Source organism: Miniopterus natalensis, chromosome 5 (assembly GCF_054644295.1).
Source record: "Miniopterus natalensis isolate mMinNat1 chromosome 5, mMinNat1.hap1, whole genome shotgun sequence".
Classification (NCBI taxonomy): Eukaryota; Metazoa; Chordata; class Mammalia; order Chiroptera; family Miniopteridae; genus Miniopterus; species Miniopterus natalensis.
In genome coordinates, this window is record NC_142085.1 from 24699800 (window position 1) to 24714622 (window position 14823).

Consider the following 14823-nt stretch of genomic DNA (forward strand, 5'->3'; position numbering starts at 1 on the left):
GGACCCAGGGCTTGGAAAAGCAGACCTTGGTGCACATCTTGGTACTGTCTAAACACACCCAGCCCCAGCAGAGGAAACCAGAAGCTGTGGAGTGTGGAAAACTTCAAACAGGGTACCCAAGGCCAGTCACAAACAGCGTCTAACATTGGCCTGTCCCAGAGACCATCCAAGAGACTGGGAGTCCTAGAAGATCTACCTAACACATAGAATAGCAGATCTGCCTAATAAATAGAAACAAATCCAAACAGGCAGCCAAAGTGGGGAGGAAAAAACAAGCCCCAAGTCAAAAAACAAAAGAATTCTCCAGAAAAAGAGCTAAACAAAATGGAGATAAGCAATCTGTTAGATATAGAGTTCAGAATACTGATCATAAGGATGCTCAACATCATGGAAAAAGATATAGAAACTATGAAGGAAATTAAGAATGACATAGTAAAAATAAAAATAAAAAAACATTGGAAGGAATGAACAGCAAATTAGAAAAAGCTGAGGATCGGATCAGCGAATTAGAAGACAGGGTAGGAAAAATCACTCAATCAAAGAACCAAAAAGAAAAAAACAATTAAAAAACAGGACAGTTTAAGGGAGCTGTGGGACAACATGAAATGTAAAAATATTTGCATCATAAGAGTGCCAGAAGAGGTCGAAAGTAAGCAAGGGTTAGAGAACCTGTTTGAAGAAACAATGACAGAAAACTTCCCTAACATGGTCAAGGAAAAAGTCACACAAGTTCAGGAGGCACAGAGTCCCAAGCAAGAAGAACCCAAAGAGGCCCACGCCCAGGCACATCATCATTAAAATGCCAAAATTTCAAGACAAAGGGAGAATCTTAAAGGCAGGAAGAGAAAAGCAAGCTGTTACCTACAAAAGAGCTCCCATAAGGTTGTCAGATGATTTCTCACCAGACACTATACAGGCCAGAAAGGAATTGCATGAAGTATTCAAGGTAATGCAAAACAAGGATCTGAAACCAAGAATACTCTATCCAGCAAGGCTATCATTCAAAATAGATGGTGAAATAAAAAACTTTCCAGACAAAAAAGGCTAAAAGAACTTATCATCACCAAACCAGCACTGCAAGAAATGTCAAAGGGACTGCTGTAATAAGGAGTTGACATAGAGAGAATGAGAAACATAGGCATAAAAAATAAAATGGCAGATAAGTACCTATAGATAAGTACCTATCAGTAATAACCCTAAATATATATGGATTAAATGACCTAATCAAAAGACATGGGGTAACTGAATGGATAAGAAAATAAGACCCAAATATATGCTGTCCACAAGAGGCCCAACCTCAGAACAAAAGACACGCAGGCTGGGGGGAAAAAACAACTTCTGGAGGACTTTAAAGGGGAGATCAATAGGATAGCAATACAGTCATAGTAGGGGACTTGAACACCCCACTAACTTTACTGGATAGATCTTCCAGACAAAAAAATAAAGGAAATAGTGTCTCTAAATGACATACTAGATCATATTGGTTTAATCGACATTTACAGAACACTGTATGCCAAAGCTGCAAAATAAGCATTCTCCTCAGGTGCACATGGGACATTCTCAAAGATAGACCACACTTTATGACACAAAACAAATCTCTACAAGTTCAAGAAGATTGAAATTATATCAAGCATCTTCTTGGACATTTACACAATGGAATACTATGCAGCTATAAAAATGAAGGATCCCTTACCCTTTGAGACATCATGGAGAGTATTAGGCTAATTGAAATAAGCCAGTCAGAGAAAGACAAGTGTCACATGATCTTACTCATCTGTGGAATCTAGTGAACAAAATAAACCAATGAACAAAATAGATCCAGAGACATAGAAGCATGGAACAGACTGATGAATCTCAGAGGGTGTGTGGGGAGAGGTTAACATAAGAATTTATAGGCATATATGCATAACCAATGGACACAGACAATAGTGGGGTAAAGGCCTGGAGGGAGGGGCACAGGGTGGAGGGTATCAATGGGGGAAAAGGGGGACATTTGTAATACCTTCAACAATGAAGAGAAGGTTTTTAAAAACCCACAATTTTCTTGATAAAACTGTAGTACAAGCTTAGTGACTCGGTACCTTTAAAAGAAACGATTAATTCTTAAACATAATTATTTTGTTAAATAATAATTAATTCAGTGGGTGCAATATAGCTAGCATTTGTTGATCTCTCTGATATAAATCCCATCTATATACTTAATATTTATAGCAACCATGAATATAATTAGCCCATTTTTACAGAGGAGTAAATATATATAACTTCCTACATTTATAGAGGAAAAACTGTTACAATTTCAGGTTTTTTGGACTCTAGAGACTGTTTTTTTATTATGCATTCCAAAACGAAATATAACTTCTCTCCTAGTATAAAATAAACATGAACAATGCAATCAACAACTCTTCCATTGTATAGCTGTATACATATAAATGCTCTCCCCCACCCCAATAGTTGATTATCTACACCTATCTTTTCCTAATTTCTTGTCAAAGCAGCATTTTATATTTCTAAGAATCTATTACACAAAAGGTCTCAGGGGGGTTTAAAGGTGGAAGCCTCATGATACCCCAAGGGAGATGATGTGTTCTGGGTTCTTGTGAGGAAGAACAGAATAAAAGTAAGATGAGATAAGTAATGCCTTCTAGTCCAGGCATTACACTTATGCTATAACAAAATATTATAGACTAGGAGGCTTATAAAACAACACAAGTATATTTCTTACAGTTCTGGAAACTGGAGTTCGATGTCAAGTCCCCTGCATAGTCACATTCACACGAGGGCACTCTTCCTGGTTCATCGCTGGCACCTTCTTGCTATGTCTTCACAAGGTGGAAGGAACAAGGGATCTCTCTGGAGCCTCTTTTTTAAGGCACTAATCCAATTCATGAAGGTTTCACACTCACAACTTAAGATTCTCCCAAACTCTCTGTCTACTCATACCATCACCTTGGGGGTTTAGGATTTCAACATATGAATTTTGGGGGGACACATATAGGGTGTTCCAAAAACCGTATGCACACTTTAATAGCAAAGAGCTCAGTTTTGAAAATGAAAAGCATTTTAATAAACACTGCCTTTATAATTATTCACAGTGTGTATACATATTTTGGGGCCACCCTATATTTATTTAGACAATTGCAATGCCTCACATTGAAGCTAGGAGAACAAAGATTGTCAAGTGATGAGCACATGGTGGATGATTACATTTCTAGTGAAACAGAATTTCTGCATCATGGTGAGGAGTCATTTCTTACACTGTTACTGTGTTGGAAGCTTTGAGAAACTGGCTGAAGCAGCACAACCTTTAAGCATACAGGGGTTTGGGGCACAGGTAGAGAACATTTCTTACATGAAAGATGAAGTGCACTAGTTTGATACTAGTGGATCTTGAATTCCCCAGACATTTTCCTGGGCTGCTTTGATGCCTTTTCTCATTTTTTCATATTCTCTAATGACATAAAATTTCCTTAATCAGGCTAATTAATCAAGTGGAAACTGAGCATGCTCAAGTGTCTAGGAAAATTTGGGATTATAGTTGGCAGTCTTACACCGTTTCGTGTTCTAGTTGTAGGAAAAATACTTTTTCATGAATGTGCAGGGTTATGTATCATTTCTTAGTATCTGGCTTGTGGGCTTTCTTGGAAGCATAATATCTGAGATCAGTACACTCAGAACAAAATAATTGAATTTGGACATAATAAGGAAAGTTCACAGCTCATAAAGATTGGTGAGGAAATGGTGACATAGGAAGATGACTTGTTTGAATCTGTAATGCTTTTAGGAAGCAAGAGCAGAAGCTGAAGGCTTATTCTGCACCGTTACTAGTGGTTGGAGAAAATACATCTGCCTTTCTTCCAGGTGAACAGCCCAAGTCATCCAGGATGATAGTCTTCATTTTCCTAGGTAAGTGGTTTATCTGAATTCACACTACCAGTTCTTCATGCACCAAATTGTTGCCTATCTAACTTAACAGTCAATCAAGCTAATAGGGGTTTATGATATGAAGTATTTATGACAGTTTTACATTTTAACATGGATTATTACTTTTGCAGAGATGTACACTTTTGTTCATTTATAACTACGGAGCATACATAATGTGAAAATTGCATCAATTACTCAGGTTGCTCCTGTGTTGTTTTTCTGTATAGAATAATCCAATTACTTTGAGTTATTTATTAGGATTTATGAAGCTCACATATATACTAGAACCTTTTAGAAATGAAACCTTCCAGAGTCTATTTACAAATTATCAGATGACAAACTTCAGATTATTATCTATTTTTCTTTGAAATTAAATAAAAATGAGATTAATTTAGACCATTCAGTCTCCCTAATTATAAGGTGTTAATATTTTAAAAGTTGGAGCCATTTAGTAGAATAAAATACCACCAAAGCAAATGATTAACATTTCAATCAGTTTCTGGGACCCAGAGATAAAAATATGGATATGTTCTTACATTGGGTAGTGTAAATGTATTGTAAGATGTTGGTGAAAGGAGTTCTATTTAAAGTAGACTTCATGAGCTCTATTTGACATATGTGTTATTGGAGAAGCTATTATATTTTCTCCAGCATTTAGTAGAATCTATAAATTGAATTTAGAAAAAAGGGATATTTATGATCATAGCTGAATATTAGTAATCCACTAATTAAACCAAAGCCAGTATATTTTTTGCTTATTCTACACAAATAAATATTGATGAATAAAGGTATAATTGTGGGGGAAAAACCAAGAAGGTTATTCCAAATTATGTTGAACACAAAAGTATAGTTAAAGTAAATCAAGTCAAATAAATTAAGGCAAGAAGAAAAGGAATTTTAAAAAATATATTTTTAGTTTCTGTTTGGTTTAAATAATAGTTATTGAGTGTTCCAAAATTTTGCTTCTTGTATTTATTTCTAATAACAGTAATTTCTTATTTCTATTTTTTATTATAAAGAAAAATCTAGAAGAGTTTAACTTTTGCAGATCAGGTAGCAATACAACAAAACACAAAATATATTACAACCTCGTTGTGGCCCCAGTTGAAAAGGGCAATGAGGCCTCTTGTTTTCAATGTTTACTTCTAGATTAACCTTAACACTAGGTTGCATGAAGGAGGGAAATCATTTCCAATACTCATAGGGTGAAATTGTACTAGTTGATAGTTTTAACCAGTATTTACTTCAGTTCATTCTTCAAAATACTTGTTTAACATCTAAATAGGTATTGTGAAGTGAGAAAGTCCAAAGAAACATTGGACATAGTGAATTATTAAAACAGAGTATGTAATATCATAGTGAGCCTTTTATATCTTTAAGAGAGTGAATATAATATAACATTCTCCATCTCATTTATTTTAAAATAGAACCTGTTTTTCACTGAGCACTTCAAGAGGTTCCTTGAAAATTCCTAGATTAAATACATAGTCAGGAATCACAGTCAGGAATGAATAAGACTTTGGAAAGCTGGAGATATTTGGGGTCGTTCGGGCCAAATCATTGAGATGGTTTTTCTAGTTGATTCAATGTTTCATCTGAGTGGAAGGTGTAAAAATTCACGTAAAATAAGCAATCAAGTGAATTGTTCAACCTAAAAAGTTAAATATGAAAGAAAATGAAAATGATTCTGGACAGATACTATGTAGAATTCATTAATGATTATTACATTGGAGGTACCGGTGAGATTTTGCTGATATATCCAGGAGACCATTACCTATGTGTTGCTTAAGGGAGCTAATTACAAGACAGTGCTCAATGGCAAATAAAATTCCCAGTTTTTTATAAATTGACATAAAATCCCTACTTAAGGGTGTTTGGCAAGCTGGATTCAAACAAGTAGCCTTGGGCCAGAATCCAAGGAGCTCACTTTATCTTTCTCTAAGCTTGCTAACCTAGGATAGGAAGTTGGCCAGATGAGGCCATCCATGACCACATAAAAACAGAGAAAGCTGATATGTCAATTTCCAATCCAGCCCTGAATAAGAAAAATGTGACCGAGCCACACCCATGGCCCTAATCTTCAAATGCTGTGACCCGGCTAGTAGTATGTATGATCTAATCAGTTGTCTTGGATTCTCCTTATGAGAAGAGATTTGGAAAGAGGTAGGATAAAGAAAAGACTTTAAGGTTTACTTGAAGCCTATAGTTCTATATTGTCACAGATGATTAGTCATTAACATCATCTTCTTAAAAATTCAAGTAATTTGGCTCTAATTAAGATACAGCTACTTTTTTTTATATTTTTAGAAAACTCGTTGAAAACTTTTCTCCTCTACCTGAAATAATTTGTAAATACCTAGAAGGTGTTATTTTAATTGAATATTATCAGTTATTTATATATAACTCATCTATAAACATATTCAAGTTGGTGTAGGTTAACATTCATTTATTAAATATCTATAATGCATCATTGTGTTTGATGAACAGGATACAATTATGAATTACGTCTAATGCCTGCCCAGCATATCCCTAAAACCCAGTTATGGAGACAAGCACAAAAATGTACACTTTTATTAAATCATAGTATAGTTGAGGAACTCCCAAAGTTGTAGTGAAACAAATGAAGGGTGTTAAATTCAGTTTGGATGTAGGAAAAGAGGCTATTGGATTAAGGGGGGATTCCCATAAAACAGGTAATTATTGCATTGAGTCTTAAAGACAAAACAGGGTTATTTCATAGGAAAAAGAAATGGAGCACCTACTAGTGACTGTACAGCAAATGCTCAGAGGTACAAGGCAGCATGGAACATTTGGGAAACTATAAATGCTTGAGGACCTCCAGATTGCACATGTTGGAGAATATGAGAGTCATGCTATGAGGGACCATCCAAAGGATGAAGCAGAGAAATGGCAGCACTAGAATAGTGTGTTAGGTAATTTAGGTCATGTAAAGAACCTATCTGAATAGATGAAACTGGAGGCAGACTGATTAATGAGTTGGGCAAATAATCTAAATGAGAGTCAATGAATTATGCATGAGTGGATATGGGAGAGTGAAGTTCAGGATAGAAAAGACATCTACGACAAATCCAAGGTTTCTAGTTTGGGTGCCTATGTCAATGGTGGAATTGCTGATCAAGTAGGGTGGTCCACCAGGGGGTGTAACTAGGAGGACAACATTAGAGATATTATAGTCTGGAAGTGTGTTTGGAACATTTTGGTGGGGGTAACAGCATCTATAACTAGAATAGTAGAAAATAATGGGATTGAATTATACCTTTGAGAACCATTGGTCTAGAGATATTAGTTAAAACCATGAGAGTACATGGAATTAACCACAGAGAATGTGTAAAATGAAAATGGGAAAAGTATAAGGGCAGAACCTAAGCTAAAAATATACATTAAGAGAAGAGTAAGAGCATCCTGGGAAGGATTCTGAGTGGTCAAAAAAATCAAGTGAATAAGTAAGAAGGGCAGTGGAAGAGAGTGTTACCAAAGGAAGGGGGAGTTTCAAGAACAAAATGACAAAAATGCCCAATGATAAAAGTAGGCAAGATGAAGTCTTAAAACGATTAAATTTGATGTTATGAAAACCATCAGGACATTTTAAATAGTAGTTTCAATGGAGCCATGGTCACAAAAATAAATTATAAGTTAAGAAATAATTAGGCAGTAAGAAAGAAAGCAAATACAGATTATTCATTCAAGAATCTTATATAGGAGAAATACAGATGTGAAGCTAGAGGGGAGATTATGATCCATTCCAAGCTTGTAATGATTCCATTCCATTTTATTTTCCATAATTATGCTCTTCATCATTAATAACTTAGATTTGAAGTAAGTAACTGCTGTACTGTAATATCGCAAACTTGCTTCTCTTGTTCTGTGACTGTCCTTATTTAAGCCATGGGGCTGTGCTCAGAAAATGAACCCACTTCCCAGAACACTGACTGCGCATACCTGAGAGAGCAGTGCCTAAGGGATGCGACCCGATGCGAGCAGGCCTGGAGACGCATGGAAGATGCCTGCACTGTTCCAGGTAAAACAGATTGTTTCAGGTACCTTCAAATGATTTCCTTTTACTGAGATAAGAAGAGGATTGGATATTTTATTTCACTATCTGAGGAACTTAGTTTTGCTCTAAATACTTTACTCAAATGTGGTATTAGAGTGATTCCCCTGCAATTGTTTATTAGTGAATTGTAATTATAAAATGGTATTCTTAAATCACTCAAGGGTCCTAATGCATTTACACCATGGGCAGCGTTATGCAAGATTTCAGCCTATCTTTTTTTTTTTTTTTTTTTTACTTATCTCATTATGTATAATGTTTCAATTATCCATATGCTTCTCAGAAGCATGACAACAAATTTTCAAGTAAAATGTTCTTATTAATGTCGATGATAAAGTAGGGAAAAATAATGTTTGTGATGATCAAAGGCATTATTATTTATTTTTAAGTGTATAATATGCATTCTACCTTCTTGCAACACATAGACGCTATTTTGCAACCAAACTGTATCAAGAACATGTTAAAATCTATTATGATTTTTAACTTGTCCTACATCCCAAACATTTGAGGGGAGGCCCAAAGGGTAGAGCATGTGAAGATCAGGGAGTCACTGTTATTTACTTAAAAGAAAAAAAAGTTCTAAATATATCAAGTAGCTGAATAAATATTGAGTGAGAGCATTATAGGAAGACTCCATTTACTAAAAGTAGATAAACTGATTATATAGTGGAACATTGCCCTTATATTATGATAAAACTTTTCAAAAAATCATATTCTAACATAATCATTTTATCATCCTGTATAATGAACATTATTAGACAATAAAACCTAATCAACTATATTCCCCATGACTCACTTTATAGCTCCATCCATTTCAGCAAGAGTAAGTTCTATACAGCTCGTAACTCTCGCCTATTGGTGTGTGCTTCCCCTGCCTCCCAAAAGATGCCAGGTGGCGTGGGTTGGCTTAAGAGGCAGCAACCTGTAATTCTAACAGTGCCAGTGCTCACAGTCCTCACCAGCGGAGCTGCAGGAATTACACAGCATGCAGAGGAAGGGGAGAGATTTCCTTCTCTTTCCTGCCCTTGAAGGGAGAGTACAGGGGCTGATCATACTCCAAAGAAAGTCACAGCTCTCTAATCCAAACATTCTCATTACTGTTTAGGAAAAGATTTTCAAAGGCATAATTTGCTCACAGTGACCTGTGTTTTTAAGTGAGAATAGAGGATAATGACAAAAAACAATCTATTTGTTTTAATGATGAAGCTCCTTGTTATATTTTATATGGCAATTTATAATATCACATTCAGTGTGTCATGAATTAGAGCATGTTTGTTTATTTCCGTAAGCAAATAGCAGCAAATTTCAATGTTTGCATAATTATCCCAGGCATGAAGCTGAAATAGAAATATTCTCAAATACACAAATAAAATGATCTCAAGTAGTTTTATTCAGAAAAAAATGCAAAGAAAAAAACAAGAAAGACAATTGTTAGGTGGATGAATATGGCTTTTTAAATTAAAACAGAAAATGAGTTAGTAGTAATTATGAAAGACTCATTATTTAATAATGTTTATTGAGTGCTTTCTAAGTGTCAAGACCACTTCATTTCCCGTGATAATTTTAGAGCCACCTACACATCTCTTGTTATAATCTTAGAATGACATGTAAAATAAAATAGCAGATTAAGACAAAATAGTTAATGAAATAGCTAAACTGACAAAAGAACTAAGGTTACAGAGCATCTGGTCAGGTCATATAAGGGCAGCTGTGATTATTAGTGAAGACCAAGTATTGGCAGTCTAAGTGTTGACAAAGCTATTTTAAACATGGAAAATTTGTTATTTATTTTAGAAAATAAATATTGGGGAAAAACAACAGTAAAATATATTTTTTTTTGTTAAAAAGTTACTTATATGAATATTGTGCAGCAACCCCAGAAAAATCTTACTATAATAATGCATTATTCAAACCTGGCCAGATGGCTCAGTTGGTTGGAGCATTGGTCCATGCACCAAGGGGTTCTGGGTTCAATTCCCAGTCAGCACACATACCTGGGTTGCTGGTTGGATCCCCCACTGGGGTGGCTAAGGGAGGCAACCGATCAATGTTTCTCTCTTATGTTGATGCTTCTCTCTCTAAAATAAAAACAAACAAACATATCCTTGGGCAAGGATTATATAAAATAATAATAATATAATGAATTATTCAGATTAATATGTTAAAATTATTGGGTAAAGTTATATTCACATTAATATCTGGAGTGCTGTATGTTTGACTGTGAAATACAGGAAACCTCTGCAAGATGAAGGAGTCCGCAAGCTGTAACCTGAGCGTTCAGTCCTTAGTGGAAAGCAATTTCCAACTTAAAGATTGTCTATGCACTGATGACCTCTACTGCACTGCTAACAAATTGCTTGGGAAAAAATGCATCAATGAATCAGGTAATACATTGTTATATGGAATATTTAGAGTCATGCAAAAGAAAAGTACAATTTCAAAATTAATCACATCTATGTAATTTTATTACCTTTTTAATAATTTGATTGTCTCCATGCAATTTAAGATTCTGTGAGTTGTAGATTTCCATATGTGCGTAACATATTTCTGTAATTACACTGAAGTAGCGGTAATCAGACTTGTCTGCATATGTCCATAAGGGTAGATACAGATTTACCAAGGGATATGTGACATCAAAGAGTTCTACAGCAATCGATTTCCAGATCCTCAATGTGCCTATGTCCCGTCTCTGAAAAGTGGTGAGCTTGCGAATGTATCCGTTGTCATACCGAGAGTTCTGGCCTCTTCTCTCACAATCAGCCTTCTCCTGCTTACAAGAGATAAGCTTTCCTCTCATCTGTCTTGAGTGGTCCCACTGCCCAACTCCTCCAATCATGCCTGGTGACCTCATTCAACAATTTTCTGTTCCATAATTTTGCCTTTTCCAGAATTTCATGTGAAGGGAAGTATATAGCATGTAGCCTTTGGAGCCTGATTTCTTCTATTTGAGATTCATCATTGGTTCATGTATAATTTTGTTCCCTTTTTTGAGGAGTAGAATTCCAGTGTCTGGTGAGACCACAGGTTGGTTAACCATTAAGAGTCACTTGTATTGTTTCCAGGTTTTCAGAAATATAAATAAAGCTGTTATAAATATTCACAGGTAAGAACTGCATAAATATAAGTTTTTAATTTCTCTTGGGTAAGGAATTGTTGGGCCATATGATAAAGTGTATGTTTAACTTTTAGAAAAAGATTCCACACAATATTTCAAATTTGATAGAACCATCAGTATATAAAAGCACTAGTTGCCCCACATTCTCAGAGCACATGAGTTTTCCTGATACTTTTACATATTTTGTGGCCCTATGCTGCGGTTTTAATTTGTACTTAAAAAATAACACTGACCATATTTTCACGGGCCTATATGCCATCTCTCTATATAATTTGTAAAGTGTCTCTTCAAATTTTTGCCCATTTAAAAATTTATTATGTATAAAGCACAAATATATATATATATATATATATATATATATATGTATATATGTAGTTCCTAGATAGATATACAGAATACCTGTGAAATTAGATTTTCACAAGAAAGTAGGGGAATTATGAAAAAAACTCTCTAAAAAGGCTTAACGGGGAAATAATGTAAAAGTTTGAGAAACACTTTAGTATAGGCACCAATCATCATCAAAATATAATGAAAAGACAAAAGTAAATGATAAGGAAGGACAAATATTTTTAAAATTCCCATTATGTGATTATACAAACTATGAAAAAAGTGTTTTATATCTCAATTTTTAACAATTCAAGGTTGTCATAGCACTGTGGAAATATTTTTTAATTGTTTTTGAAAGGTTATAGATGTTGGAATATGTATAAAAGATGTGTCTATCTTCTCTTCAGAAAACATATTCAAAGGTCATCGGTTAATTTTTTTCACTTCTTTTACTTTATTCATAGGAGAATTAGCCCTGTCCTCAGGTTTGGCTTCACAGTCAAATGTCACACAATGGCTCCATCAGAAAGATCCATCACTAATGGTTGAAAAAACAAGGGACTGTGTCATAGCAGCAAAAATCTGCCAGGAATCTGAACATTGCACTTTGTTGTATGAGAATTTTAAGAAAACCTGTGGGAGGGAATCGGAACAATGCAAGACCCTTGATGGAAGCCACCTGTGTGCAGCATTAAGCAAAAGTCTGAAGGAAACGACCTTGGGGAATTGTCAATGCAACGACCCTTCGAGAGTGGAGTGCATGGAAATTTGGAGAAGTTTGTTTGAAGACAGTTGTATACAGGCTGCTCAAATGAATCAAGTTCCAGCCTTCAGTGAAGACTATGAAGATGGATTTAACCAAGGCATTGTTTCCGGTTGGTATTCAAAAGAATTTAGGAACATTAAGTATAATCACAAATATGAGTTAACTAAACAATATTTAATTTCTGATTCCAGCTTTTTCACTTCTGCCTGTGTTTCTCCCAGGAAATTAAAATTTTAAAAAGAACACTATGACTATGTCTAAAAGTGATAATGAAGAAAGAAGCAAATGCTAAAAGGTTTTAGCAAAATGTTAAATTCATTCATTTATTGAATAAATACTTATGAGACATGTATAATGTGCTAGGTCCTGTGCAACAGGATTAGAAAACAAAACAAAACAAAATCTCCCTGTCCGCCATAGAAGGAGCTTATTGATTTTTAGAGGATTTTAGAAATTAAAAAATAGATCAAAGCGGTAAGTGATAATGATTTATTTAGTTAATAAATATTTCTTTTGAGCGCCTTCTGTGCCCTAGGCCTATTCTAAGATGGGATAAAGCAGTAAACAAAAACCCCTGGAAGCAAACTCTGAGACAGAGGTTTGCACATAGATAATGTACTGGGCTTAGGTCTCAGGAACAAAATCAAAAAGGAAGACAGGAAAATAGGTTTGGGTAGAGGGAGAAGCTAAAATGCAATACAATGGCTGTAGTGAACTTAGTTGATTCCACAGCAAACTTGGATCTGGAGTGGCATTTCAGAAATATCACACCCACTGAGGCAAGGGAGCTGATCCTTGAACCCCTCAAAGGGATTAGTCCTTACATCTGAGCTGTCCCTTGGGTAAGTCTGTTATCTTGGGTGTGACAACTTTCTTTGGATGAGGGCAATGCCAGGAAAAGGACCAGTGTGACCCAACACCCAAAATACTCCCAGCAGCTGGGGATGTTTGTACCTGGATCATCACGGGGGATCTAAGTAGTGAGCCACAGCATCCAGTATGGGGACAAAGAGGAAATTAACAGGATAAGTGATTTTAAGACATATATCTTAAACACTATAAATGCTAAGGAGAAAACCAATATAGGTAGGGGGTAAAAGAGGTCTGAGTGGGTGGTTTGTAATTTTATTAGGATGGCCAGAAAGTTGTTTTGAAAAGTTGATGTTTAGTAAAGATTGAACGTGGCAAGGGAATGAGTCCAGTGGGTGTCTAGGTAAAGAGCGTTTAAGGCAGAAGAAACAGTTCTGTGAAGGTCCTGAGCTGGGAATATTGAGGTGGATGGTTGAGGAAAAGCAAAGAGAACACAGCTAGAGTTGAGAGAGCAGGGAAGAGAGGTGTAGGAGATGAGATCTGATGTAAAACCGGGGAGAGCCCTGGCCAGTGGGGCACAGTGGTTAGAGCGTCCGCCCATGTACCAAAGGGTCACGGGTTTGATTCTGGTCAAACGTACCTGGGTTGCAGGTTCAATCCTCTTACCCTGATGTTTCTCTTCCCCCTCCACCCTCCTCTCCTCCATTCTCTCTAAAAAATCAATGGAAAAAAATATCTTCAGGTGAGAATTAACAACAACAACAAAAATGGGACAAGATCATGAAGGGCATTGCAGGTCATTTCAAAACTATTGGCTCTACTCTGAGTGATACTGGAAACCTCTGTCTGTATTTCCTGCCAGGCTGTGGAGGCTCCATGGCAGGGACTGCCGATTCGTGTCTTTGGTATGGTACCTGATACATAGTAGGAACTCAACCAATGCTTCCTGAATGAATAATTACATGACCACGGAGTTTACTTCCATCCATAAGATCCTCTAATTCTATAATTGTAATTCCCAAGAACTCTGAGAAGCTAAAATAATGAGAGGTGGAAATAGTCTTCAAATTGCATTTCAATCTAATTAAGACCCTACTGGGAAGAGGTTTTTTTCTGGATCCGACAATATTCCCTCTGTTTTTTCTCCCCAGACAGATTCTTTGTTTACTTCAGTGCACATGGCCTAGTCGTTAGCATTTGTTTAAACCTTCCAGTAACTGAATCCTCGCAGCAGGGCTGTTGAACTCACTCGAACGATATTTCTGGGGTTTATTTTTCTTCATCTGTTCCTCACTAATTTTGAGTATCAAGGGTTAAAGAAGTGTTACATGAGCTTGTATGTATTTTTGTTTAATTCTTCATTTCTAAATGTAACCCACATTCTCCTATTAAATTTAGAGAACTGCTCACTAATGAAACTCTTTGTTTTCTTTTTAGATAACATAAAAGAGGATAATAAATTCAAGTGGAATCTAACTACTCTTCCCTCTCATGGTAATGTTTATAATTTATCATTTTGATCAGCATTCTACAAACTGGCAATATAATTTAAAATGTAGTTACTAGGCGCCTTAAATATGTTTCAATACAAAATAAAGTGTGATGCTCCTCAATATTTGAATGTTACAAAGTGCAACAATATCTTTGCGTTTCTTACACTAATGTATCAAAGCAAGTGATTTGCCCTTTTGTCATCTATTTCCTGTAATGCTGAGGTATACTTTACAATGAAAACCAAAGACTAGATCTTGGTTAAATTTTGTGGATATTTTGATCACATAAATTGAATTGTTCCAGGCCAACTGTTTCTGT

General features: G+C 35.7%; 1 protein-coding gene across 1 annotated transcript in view; it reads left to right on the plus strand.

Moving 5' to 3' along the window:
* The first annotated feature begins 3881 nt into the window (after positions 1-3881).
* Positions 3882-14823, plus strand: part of GFRAL (GDNF family receptor alpha like) — a 48095-nt gene continuing 37153 nt past the window's right edge. The window contains exons 1-4 of the mRNA XM_087817138.1: positions 3882-3903; positions 7826-7960; positions 10225-10377; positions 14449-14505. Of these exons, the coding sequence (XP_087673264.1) occupies positions 3882-3903; positions 7826-7960; positions 10225-10377; positions 14449-14505 (367 nt within the window). The remainder of the gene's footprint in view (positions 3904-7825; positions 7961-10224; positions 10378-14448; positions 14506-14823) is intronic.